Source organism: Paramisgurnus dabryanus, chromosome 16 (genome assembly GCF_030506205.2).
Source record: "Paramisgurnus dabryanus chromosome 16, PD_genome_1.1, whole genome shotgun sequence".
NCBI classification, from domain to species: domain Eukaryota; kingdom Metazoa; phylum Chordata; class Actinopteri; order Cypriniformes; family Cobitidae; genus Paramisgurnus; species Paramisgurnus dabryanus.
Genome location: NC_133352.1, coordinates 24,636,608 through 24,649,359, shown reverse-complemented (window position 1 = coordinate 24,649,359; position 12,752 = coordinate 24,636,608). Strand labels below are relative to the sequence as shown.

Sequence of the window (12,752 nt, the reverse complement as noted above, 5' to 3'; positions counted from 1 at the left end):
TTTAGGGGATGCTGTCGTGCGGTGGTGATGGAAGACTGTCGGTGCCCCGGTTAACATCTGCTTATCTGTCTGCAGATGAGCCAGTGATGTGCAGCGATGTAAAGCATTCCTCTTCATCCTGATTTTGACAGCTGCTAAAAAAGGCCATTACAAATATTAGTAGCAGATGTGTCCGGCATGCCTAAATCTGAGCGTTAACTACTCTTACGGCATTGCATTGTGAATTGTGCTGATTGGGTCAACATTGTTTTGATTACAGTGGAGTTTCTTTCTGCCTATCTGTCCAGTAGGGCATTGTGGGAATTCCTAGGCATTACCTTCTCTAATATCCAGCAGTGTTTGGGTAATTTGTGATTTTTTATATATATATATATATATATATATATATATATATAGATATAGATATAGATATAGATAGATGGAATAAGAAAAAAATGATCTGCTTTTTGTATCATCTGTCAGGCAAACATCATGAGTCTAATCATTTAGAAAAGTAATATCACATCCCTCCTCAATAAACTGCAATATTCGAAGTAATTACATTGTACTCAAACACACAAACATTGTTTGTTTGAGTTAGGGGAAAGGGTGGGAGGATTAGTAAATGATGATGAAGTTCATCCTGTACCCTACAGTGCTGCTTCCTGTTTGCAGAAGCCCTGTCGCTGCCGCATTTCCACGCACTTTGTCTCATCTGTTAGGGATGTCAATAAAGAGATGTCAATAGGGAGGCCGAATCAATCCATCTCTGAGAGGTAGACGGAGGGAAAGAGAAAGTGCACTTGAGACAGAGAGAGAAAGAGACAGGAAGTATATCCGGCGAGACTCTGAGTCTGTAATGAGTTACTGCAAATTTTCATCCATAAAAAGTATGCCTTGTCATTGTGAGGAGAGATGCCACGGGAGATGTGAATTCGGGAGGAGGGTCTGTCAGACATCCAAGCCGCGATGACGGATATTTGGGAGAATACACTTCAAGATACTGTGTCATTATTTGGGATCAAAGTGTCAAGCGAATATATGATGTACACTCATAACAAAAGCAGCATCCGGAATGGATGAGCTGGCACTCCCCCACTCCCCAGTGCTGGATATTACACCGATAGAAAGGTGTCCGCATCGCTCATCTGCTCCGCTCGAGACTGCCGAATGTGTTTGTGAGCGCGTTTGTGTGTGGGGGGAACTTGACTGCAGTGTAAAATGGCTCAATGCTACTCACCCTGAGCTGTGAATCTAACAAGCAAAAAGTGTTTACTGTCTTCAGCGTGCTGTCTGTGTGTTCAACAGTGCAGCTGGAGTCGTTTTGCATGTGTTTGAGTGTTGAAATGAAGTCGGTTTATTTTTCTGAAAAACCCAGCCGTGCTTGCCCATGCTAAAGTTTCCTTCGTGATGCGCCAGTTGCTAGGGCATTGCAGTGTGGTTGCTAAGGTGTATTGAGTGAGTTCCGATGGTACCCTGAATTCAAAAGTCTCAATAATAATTTGGCTCTTAGATATAGCTTGACTCTCTTCCTTATTTCAAGTCAATGTGTTTATTCTCTCTCTTCATCATTCACCACATGAAAATTTAATGTCCAATCACATAAAAGCAACAGCAGAGCTCATCTAAACAATATGTATGATTTAAGGTGGCACACGTGGCAATGTTATGCACTGAGGTTTAATATTTGTTTATATTAAAGTACAATTTTAGCTTATTCACCGTATCCCCCAGAGTTAGATAAGTCTATACATACCTTTTTCATCTCCGTGCGTCCTGTGACTCTCTCCGACGCACCCACCACTAGCTTAGCTTAGCACAAAGACTGGAATTAAATGGCTCCAGCTAGCATACTGCTACTAATAAGTGACAAAATAATGCGAAATTTTCATATTTATATTTTGTGATTTGTATAGCCACACCATTTACAAATAACAAGGTCAAATGAGACACATCCATTTACTTAGCGGTGGGTGTGTCAAACAGAGTTACAGGACGCACGGAGATGAAAAAGGTGTGTATGGACTTATCTAACTCTGGGGGATACGGTGAATAAGCTCAAATCCCAAAATGTCGCGTGTTCCTTTAAAGATCATTCCTGCTAGTGAATCAGTATAGGGTTGTTGTATGTGTTGAAGCTACATTATTGCTTGTTTCAGGTGACTGTACTTTTCGTCCCATGTGACGCCAGATGGATGCAGGACAATATTTGAATGAGGAGGTGTGAATGCTTTTAGTTCAGGCTTTGAAGAATAAATTCAATCCCATGAGACCGACCAAAAGAAGTTAGCACCATCTGAGTTTCATTAGGTTTTAAGACTGAATTGTGCTTTAAAATAGAAACATGATATCCAAGTCCCCTGACCCAGCCACAAACACACACACACCTTTTCTTCTATTATGTTTCTGACCAGTCTGCTTCCTGTAAAACATCCAACAGATTGTGAATCTATAAAACACACACACACGCATGCACAATGCAGCTTGACAGGGATATTGTAATGCCGAAACTACTATTTATAGTGGACAAAGTATCTGATCAATTCCCAAACACCACAAAGGCCAAGAAATATCAAAATAGACCCAAGCATACACACATGCACAGTCATGCATGCAGCAGATTAGAAATGTACAGTAGCAATACAAGAATAATTCTGCCATATGTTAGTGAACAACACACCTGTCAGACAGTTTTTGCTGGAATGCAGATATGCATGATAGGATGGACTATTTGAATCTTTTCATCATGCTAAAAGGCTGGGAGATTTGACATACGATGACCTTATCAATTATTAAATCAGTTGCTATTAATGTATGCATAATTAATTACATATACAAGCGAAAAGAGAGTATAGGGTTTGTGGACCGAGGCTTTAAACAGAAGAGCATTTTCTTGCTTTGTCTAGCGTTCCCTCTTTCTGTTTATGATACAGCTGTTGTTCGGGGAAATACCCATACTACTTCTGTAGCTGTTTATTAGTAGTATGTGATTGTTTTACTTAAAAGAAATATAGCTACTACAGTCCGCAGGGAAAGAAACCGTGAACGAACGAGGTAGGGAACCGCATTGTGTTTACTCATTTGTAACACACTGTTTCGTCCCCATGGAGTTTTGCTTTAGTTAGTGGAATAATGTGAAGCTGTCTGGCCACATGATCCAGGCTAAGTCAAAAAAAATTTTTTATATAAATAAATAGGCAGAAATACAAATAAATGTGTCCAAAATACATTAAAGGAAATTGACAATTATTTTAAATGTTTTCAAGCTATGTGTTTATTATGTTATAGTATTCTGGGCATTGCCTACAGCTGCTTTTATATGATTTTGATTAAATTTTATAGCCATATTAACAGTCATAATCATTCAATAATCAATTATTTCATATATAGGTAGCATACTGTGCCTTTATTAAAAAATTAAAAAAGTAATAAAGGTAAAATGCCTTATGAAAGTAAAAAGCCTCTGGTTTCAGGGGGCAAATATAAAAAGGTTCATTTCATTACTTTTTCTTTTTAATATGTGGCCACTTCAAAGCTTTATAATCTATCAAAACATTTACAATCAAAACTGACTTCCTTTCATAATAAAGTAAGATGGATTTGCAATGTTGCAAATTGAGTGGAGTGTGAATTGATAGGTGATGAATTGAAATGATCTCGAGGATATGGCAGCATATTTGTCAAACGAGCTCCTGTTGCGATTGAAACTTTATAATATGTGTTTGTAGGTAGCCGGCCGCAATTAAACGTCAACAAGTCCTCATATTCATCACGGCCGCTGTCGAAGAGGCAGAAATAGAAAACGAAATATTATCCCGATGCCAAGACGAGCCCGAGGCGCTCCTTCACCTCCTTTATACTGTAGAGCCTTCCCTAGGGCTCACACGGTCTGGAAGAGTAGGGGAAATCTATAATCTAGCAGATGGCAGAGGATCTATGGGAAATTCTATAATCAGGGGTTGGCAACCTAACACCGGGTTGAAGAGCGTTTCCACCCGTTGTGCTGTGTTCCTCTAAGCTGGTGAGGGATGGATAAATCCTCTCCTAGCAGGTGCTTCACACCAAAGAGGAGAGGAAGTCATGGTGGTCTGTTTCTGTTGTCATGGGTGCCACACCGAGCACTGCCTAAGCGAGAGTACATGTATTTGACTCAAATGGCTGAAAGAGGACACAATGAAGAAACAGTGGGGTGAAAAGTAAATTCTTGTTGATGCAGTTTAGGAGAGTGGGAGGCACAAAACGAATAGAAAGAAGAAGAAGTAAAGAGAAGTATGTTGGAGAGAAGGAATAAAGCGAGAGGAAAGAAATGAAGCTGGGATGTCTGGAAAGAGCAACTTCTTGTTGAGATTAGTTTGTGTAGGAGTGTTATATGCTAGTGAAACTCTAGTTCCATTCACACAGAGTCAAACACACAGATACACAAACACTCACACACAATTCTTAAGCAGATTTGCAGCAGCACTAGATTTGTACACATACAGGCATTTTATAAGCCTCCGTATAAACTCTGTCGTTGCTACAGGCTCATTTCTGTTCCTATTACTAAGCCCTGCTCGGCAAAGCCTGTCTGCCTTCTTTTTTTTTTTTGCAAGAAAATAGTTATGCATTACTTGCCTTTACCTCAAGACAACCTCTCATTTGTATGCTTTTGTGCATATAGGTATCCATAAATACTGATTTTCATCCCTGCATTCTTGAGAAAAATGAATAAATAAAAATGTTAAAGTAAATAAGCCTTTAAAGCAACACTATGTAGTTTCCATGTAAGAATGACTTACAGCTCCCCCATGTGGTTGAAAAGCTTAACAGTGCCTGGTATCAGACTCTCTTCTTCAGGCAGGGGGAGGGGCCGGGCTGTGTTTCCTACCCTCCACCGCCACTTTCAGAGTGTGCTTGTAGCAGCTAGGAGGCTGCTTAGGTTGCAGCAACAGTACAATTTGTCCAGTTAAAAGTTGTTCTATCACTGAAATAATTTTAGAGACATTATTTAAAGGTAAAAAAACTACATAGTGTTGCTTTAAAGTAAATTAAAGTCATAAGGAAATTAAAATTAATAACTTTTTTTGGAAAATTGTGGTAATTTTTACAAATGACTTATCTGTGAGCTCCATTATCTATTTATTTTTAATCCATGTGCCCCCATAATCTTTAATCAAAAATGCAAATCTCTTCCCCTACTCGAAACTATCTCTCTTTACTTCCAATGCATAGGGTATGTCAGGTGGGCGGGGCCCGGGAAACGATCACAGCGATTAGCAATTTTATCGATTTTTAATGGATGAATTAAATTCCAGCCCTACCTTTTTATAATTTGACTAGGATATGCGTCATCATGGGGAAAAAAGACAGTCGCTACTTCCGTTTTAAGTTGAATGAAAAATAGCTTCCAAACAATAGGGAGCATCAAGCTGCTATTAAAGGGGACATTTCACGGGACTTTTTTAAGATGTTAAATAAATCTTTGGTGTCCTCAGAGTACGTATGTGAAGTTCTAGCTCAAAATACCATATAGATAATTTTTTGGGGATGTCCCGATCAGGTTTTTTTGCCCTCCAGTCCGAGTCATTTGATTTTGAGTACCTACCGATACCGAATCCCAGCCTGATAGTATAATACATAAAAAAGAATAAAGAAGAGCGAAAAACACATCCAGGATGTTCCTTATTTTTCTTTAATTTACCTTATTTTAACATTCAACAGCTGTACCACAGGTTGACCCAAACTTTAAAACCTGAACTTTAAATTATGCAAATCTAATCGAGTCTGACACCCTGTATGCATTTGTTGCATATGTTGCATATTATGCACAATAGGCTTTATGCCCAGCTGCACTACTTCCTGAATTTCAACCAGCTTCTTGTTTCCTGTCTGCCATTATTGGACAAACTGATTAATCCAGGTGTGTCTGATTATTGTTGTTGTGACTACTGAGTTGAGGCACACCTGGATTAATCAGTTTGTTTGTGACTACCGAGGTCAGGCACACCTGGATTAATCTGTTTGTCCAATAATGGCAGACAGGAAACAAAGAGCTGGCTAAAGTTCAGGAAGTAGTGCAGCTGGGCATAAAGCCTATTGATCAAACTTTGAAGGAAGTTAAAAGAATTAACCTCCTTGACTAATTCTAAGCATAAGATAGGCTACCCCAAATAACCCAATTAACAAGAAAAACAACATACTGATTCAGCAATATGTCTTATAAATTAGCCAAACAATGAAATAATCACTCTTCACGTCTTTGGATCTTTAAATTAGTTGTTTAGCTAAATTTTGACAGTGCTTTTATCCATACAGCGAATGTAAATAGTGACCACACCTATCTATGGTAATTCCCATCCACTTTTACATGGAAATAAAGTGACTGATTGTGGATAAGCTATCCCTTTAAGTCCTTTTTGTCAGTTTTATTCCTTTAGCCGTTACATTTGTATTCAGCAGAAGTTTAGTGAAAACATGCATTCGTTTTCTGACTGTGATATATTAGGATTTCAGTGAACTTTAGTGAAACTAGAGAGAAAAAGGAGATTGCTTGATGTGCAGAACACGTTTTTATCAAACTCCAAACTCAAAAAATCGGCAGTGGTTTAAACAAAATTTAACTGTTTTGTTTCCCGAAATGAATTAATTTAAAGCCATCATGTATTGCGGTCAAAACAAGGGTACCATCTAATAATCACTAATTACTGTTATAGCATGCATGACAGCGATTGGATTTTATGCATTCCTCCAGGTGTGAATTCAAGTGTAATTGTACATCAGTCTCAGAACAGATAGTACATAAATTGCAACAGTGCTGTGACAAGTGTTTTTTATTCTTTGCCTGCCGAAGTACTCTCGCTTGGTGCATCTGCCCCTGTACAATGAACACACATCCGGACTCCGGAACCGACTGTCACGCTGAGAAGAAGGCAAATCAAATCTCACAGCCGCAACTAAGCGAGGAGATTGCTTTTCCTCCCCGCTGGATAAAGTTAGAGATGTTTTGGTGAGGTGGGTTGTGGGGTTAGGCCCAGCAGGTTGCAGAGAAAACAGTGAAATGAGGTTAGAAAACTTAGTTAGGGTGCATTGCAAGGGTGTTGGTTAGATGGGTGGTGGTCTCACCATCAACATTATTTCCCTCTTTAGTTCGCCTTTGCACACTTGGCTCTTAGGGTGTGATTTAACTTGCCGGACCCTTGAGTATGTGGGAAGAATCACAGCGGTAATTACGGGGATAGGGTGACTCCCGCCGCCAAACTGGGGCCACTTGGATCACAACAACACATTGTAGAACCAGATTAAGTAGCCATTTGTGGCAGCCTCACTGTAGTTTAAGTAGCCCTCATCTCCGAGCCTGAAACCCGACCTCTGGGAAAGAAATATTGATAGCCCTTACGATTTCATGGCGGTTAGTGGTGTAGTCATATGCAGTACATTACTTTACAGGAATATTGCTGCTAATGCATAGAAGCTCTCTGGCATAAAGACTTTTGGGCCAAGGGCACCCCCTAAATGCCCTCTGGCCCTTAACTTGAATTAATGACAATACAAAAGAGCGCACTGCACAATATAACAGATATGCTTTTCTGTTGAAGCTCACTAATTATGCCAGTCCATTAGTGAATCATCACTACACATCAATGGATGCTTTTGTTGTGAACAATGGCACTTATCTATCACATTCTTTAAAGAACGCGTTGATACATGCTTGAATACGGTGCCGGACCGTATTTCATCATCTCAAGCGGCGACCGTCTCTGTGGAACAGCCGCCAAATTTGCATAACTGAAGCTATTACTCCAATTAGCCCACTCTGATATAAGCAGAGAGATCAAAATGTCAACAGAAGGAGATGACTGTGCCTGCATCATCCACAGCAACTCTTCACGTAAAAGGGTCAGCGATCTGTGATTCGTAACTGCGTTTCAACAGGGCTCTCGTTTGTTTTAAGGATTGTATCCGAAGAGAGCGAAAGAGGAGCTATGTATTGCGGATACATGAGAAGTACGGCCCGTCCTTCTCATTCTCCCTACAGAGCCCGGGCTAATGCAGAGCTCACCGTTCAAAACCAATTATGGGCCAGGCACACAGAGCACATCATTCGGAAATTTGTATACTGTCTTTTTTAATGAAGTTTGCCTCTTGTTACTAGTCCATAGCTGTTCATTAGTTCTTTTAGAGGATGACCGTAGAGATGGAAAGGCTTTATAATGAGCTCTCACAGGGACCAAAGGAAAGCATAGGTGGTGTAAAAAAGTTTCTCTGCACACACGCATATACAGTACATCTATATATAAAGTCGCATGATGTAATCAAACTTTGATCTTACTCATTGATTTCAATCTTTGACATGATCTTACTCAGCCGATATTAAAGATATAAAGGTATTTTAACAGAATCTTCTTTATATTATATAGGATGATTTTAAAGGGGCCCTTTCACAAGACTTTTTTTAAAGGGATAGTTCGGCCAAAAATGTTATTAAACCCATGATTTACTCACCCCCAAGCTGTCCGAGTTGCATATGTCCATCGTTTTTTCAGACAAACACATTTTCGGATATTTTATAAAATGTTTTAGATCTTTCAGTTGATTAAATGTAATGTTACGGGGTCCACCCATAGTCCACGACCTTCAAGTCCAAAAAAAGTGCGTCCATCCTTCACAAATTAAATCCAAACGGCTCCAGGATGATAAACAAAGGTCTTCTGAGGGTAATCCGCGCGGTGTTGTTGTAGAAATATCCATATTTAAAACTTTATTAACGAAAATAAATACCTTCCGGTAGCGCCGCCATCTTAGACTCCTCTGTATTCAGGAGAGAGTATTAGCGTAGTGTACGCACTTTTCTTAGTGACGTGTACAAATTCGGAGGGCGGGGCACAGAGCAGCAGCAGAGTAGCCGCCGTATGCTGCGTAAGCTCTCATCCTGAATGCGGACGCGACTAAAATGGCGGCGCTACCGGAAGGTATTTATTTTCGTTAATAAAGTTTTAAATATGGATATTTCTACAACAACACCGCACGGACCTTTGTTTATCATCCTGGAGCTGTTTGGATTTAATTTGTGAAGGATGGACGCACTTTTTTCTGGACTTGAAGGTCGTGGACTATGGGTGGACCCCGTAACATTACATTTAATCAACTGAAAGATCTAAAACATTTTATGAAATATCCGAAAATGTGTTTGTCTGAAAAACGATGGACATATGCAACTCGGACAGCTTGGGGGTGAGTAAATCATGGGTTTAATATCATTTTTGGCCGAACTATCCCTTTAAGATGTAAAATAAATCTTTGGTGTCCCTAAGTACACATGTGAGGTACACATGTGACGTTTTAGCTCAAAATACCGTATAGATAATTTAAAATATACACTTTGTAGGTGTGAGCAAAAATGTGGCGTTTTGGGTGTGTCCTTTAAAATGCAAATGAGCTGATGAAATGCAAATACTGATTCCGATTATGGTGGTTTATTGCAATTGAAACTCAATTGTGTTGTGATTTATTTTCTCTTTCTTTCTTTCTTTGCACTAAATGGCAGTGGCATGGTTGGATAGTGTAGATTAAGGGGCGGTATTATTATAATAAGATCTCCTTATGACATCATAAGGAGAGCCAAATTTCAATAACCTAATTTTTCACATGCTTGCAGAAATTGATTTACTAAGACTAAGTTATTGGGTTGATCCTTTTTACATTTTCTAGATTGATAGAAGCACTGGGAACCCAATTATAGCACTTAAACATGGAAAAAAGTCAGATTTTTATGCCATGGCCCCTTTAAGCCGAAAACAGAAAGCTGGGTTTTCACAGACTGGGTCACATATATTACACACACACACACATTCCTGTCTTGTTAGATTACTAAATAATTGTCCATGCCCATTTACTTTGATATTAATGGAGTCAAGCCGAATGAGAACAAAGAGGCAAATAACTAGCTCGTGAGCGGCAATGAGAACAAACAAAGTATGCACCAAATTGGGGTTTGCTAATATAATGTTAATTAAAATGGCTTTTTACAAATTATCTCCTTGATTACAACAACTTAAGGTTTAATTAGAGCCACACCAAACATCCATAAATAAGAACATCAATGGTCAGCCGTCACTTGTAATTAAAATATTATCATGCGTAGAGGTAATTGGGTTGTGTGGAGGTGGGACGGGACACAACAGCTTAGCGACAGAAGAGATTTTGGTATTTCGGTGTTACAAGGAAGACATGGACGATCAGTAGAGCCAATGTATACAACAGACTGTAGATAGAGAGACCACTCTGCTTAACATGAACTTGATATTGTGCTATAATACATTTAGCATACATGTCTCCTCTCTGCGTTTGGTATAGTGTATGTATGCTTATTACACAGCACTCTAAAATGCTTGATTCTGATTGGTCAGGGCTCATTACAATCTGCTACCTATACATTATCCCTTACTTATTAACTCTCTGCCAATGTTTACACACATAGGTGCTTATTATGCAGTTATTCTGTCTGTATGATACAGTCTCTGTGAAGCTAGTCTGGATGTCCCTGGCTGGCGGCATAATCATTGGTCGTGTGCCACTTTCTGCATTAACCTTCATATCGTCTGGGCGACTGTTTTTGTCAAAACGGATGATGGCTAGACATACCCCCGGAAGGATACGATTGACTTCTTTTACTATCTTGGTTTTTAATCGGAGAAGTTGAAGCCGAGAAATCAGGCATGCTTCTCCCCATGGAAAACCCCTGCATCTTATCAGCATATTGAATGAAAGGATAGTACCTGCCAGCTTTTACCAAAATTGACAGACTGCCACCTCATCCCAGTAGCTTGTTTTTTTTAGTTGTGAGGTTTGAACTATGTAAGATTGAATATTGGATACTGAATATCAGTCAGATGTTTTTCCTGGTGTTGGTTGTGAGGCAATAAATATAGATATAAATAAATTGCAGATTTATTCAAAAACGATTGACTTCTAGAAAAATTCAAAGTGGTTTAAACTCTTTTTGTCAATGTGGGTCATAGAGCCATCGTATGCAGATCACTGAGGCCTTTTCATCTGCGACATTTATAAAGTCCCCTGGCATGCTTTTATTTTCCTTCTTCTTTGATTTCACATTAACATCTACAAAAATAGTATGAGCTAAATAAAAGAGGAAACTTTCTTCTCTAACCCCCGTCCCCTCTATTCCCCTGTCTGGCTTAATGGCATTTTGAAGAGCGTGGTCTGACTAAGGATGGGTTTGGGGGGTAGGCTGGAGGAGTGAGGACAGGAGCAGACTCACTGCATCAGAACAGCCCACATGTGCTTAGAAAGAGAATGGGGGAGTTTTGCCTTTGAAAGCCCAGGCAGCTTGCTACAGTCTTTGTAAAAAATAACATTTCTATTCAAAGGCAATTACTGGTAACATTATTTTGGTTGCTGCATAATTACATTCATTTTTGTTCTCTCTCTCTCTCTCTCTCTCTCTCTCTCTCTCTTTCTCTCTCTCTCTCTCTCTCTCTCTCTCTCTCTCTTCCAGACAGAGAATTATTCCATTGACTCCAGTTATGTGAACAGCAGAGCTCACCTAATTAAAAGGTATGTTTTTATTAAACAATCACATTGACTTTTTGATGCATTCTTAAAGGGGGCATATCCAAAACGTTTTAAGTATAATTTAATCTTTGTCATGTTGGCCCGAATATAATATTAGTCCATCCACCCCTTCCCCGACCTTGAGAATTAAACAGGCATATTTTATGCTGCTGTGTTTTTAAGACTTCTTTGTGAACTCTTTGCATCACAGCTGTGAAGTGAGATCAGTCATTATCTTATTGTGACCCGGCAGGTCAAGTTTCTGATCACTGAATAATCGTTATTGATGTGTAAATGTGGGCAGTCTTATGTTAATTTGTTAATGTTAATCAACTCTTTCATCTCATAAGATCAAGGAAAGTCAACGTCTCATGATATTAGCCCCCTTTAGGATTGTATTTGACCAAATAATTTGATGTTCTTTAAAAATTGTGCTATAAAGGACATGTCATGGTAGGCCACATACCTCGGCAAGATATTAATAACCAAGTGTGTTTATATATGGTCAATGTTCATTATTAATAATTCATTTTCATAAGTGACATAAGCACATCTTCATCATATATTACTCATTTCACCACTACTGTGAATAATTTCATCAAAACCCTGCAAATGTGTATGCATATTACATGTTAGAGAATATTAAAGCTGTGGCACGCAGCGGAGACGGGGACGGTTAAGCTCAAAATGTATTTAGAAATTAATCAGATAGCAAAAACTTTCATCCCGGAATTCCAGTGGATTCTTTCTCGGAGCACATAAGGAGGCTTTTGTAAGGCCACGGAGATAAGGAAAAGGTAATGTTTTTTCTTAGTTTGGAAGAAAAGAGCAAGAACAATAGATCCTTTGTACTGGCAGGACTTGGCCAGCATTCCTCAGTCCACCTAAAAGAGGCTATTGACTGACATGGAGCATTGGTATGCAGACATCCCTAATAAAGGTCCTCAGTCGCCTGGGGGCTAAGCTGCTATGGATGTGCATCAGAACCGTAATGCCTCTCTTACCTGCAGCAAAAGAACATTCCAGCCTACCTCAGTACGGCATTTTTCAAACCAATTACAGCAATTTTATCTTCTGTAAAAAGCCTTTCCAGTGTTTACACAAACAAAGACTATTCAAGTGTCGGCTGTTTGGTGCTGGAACGCAACAAAGAAATCCCCTCCGGAGCCTGTGGGCGCACAGACTGGGACAGGTGCAATTAGACTGATAAAATCACAGGCTGC

At 39.4% G+C, this 12,752-nt stretch overlaps 1 protein-coding gene across 4 annotated transcripts in view; it reads left to right on the top strand.

The window, feature by feature from the left end:
* pcdh19 (protocadherin 19) overlaps window positions 1–12,752 on the top strand; it is a 57,469-nt gene that overhangs the window by 21,310 nt on the left and 23,407 nt on the right. For all 4 annotated transcript variants that reach the window (XM_065273115.1, XM_065273101.1, XM_065273106.1 and 1 more), the window contains exon 3: window positions 11,474–11,532. In XM_065273115.1, coding sequence (XP_065129187.1) covers window positions 11,474–11,532 — 59 coding nt within the window. The remainder of the gene's footprint in view (window positions 1–11,473; window positions 11,533–12,752) is intronic.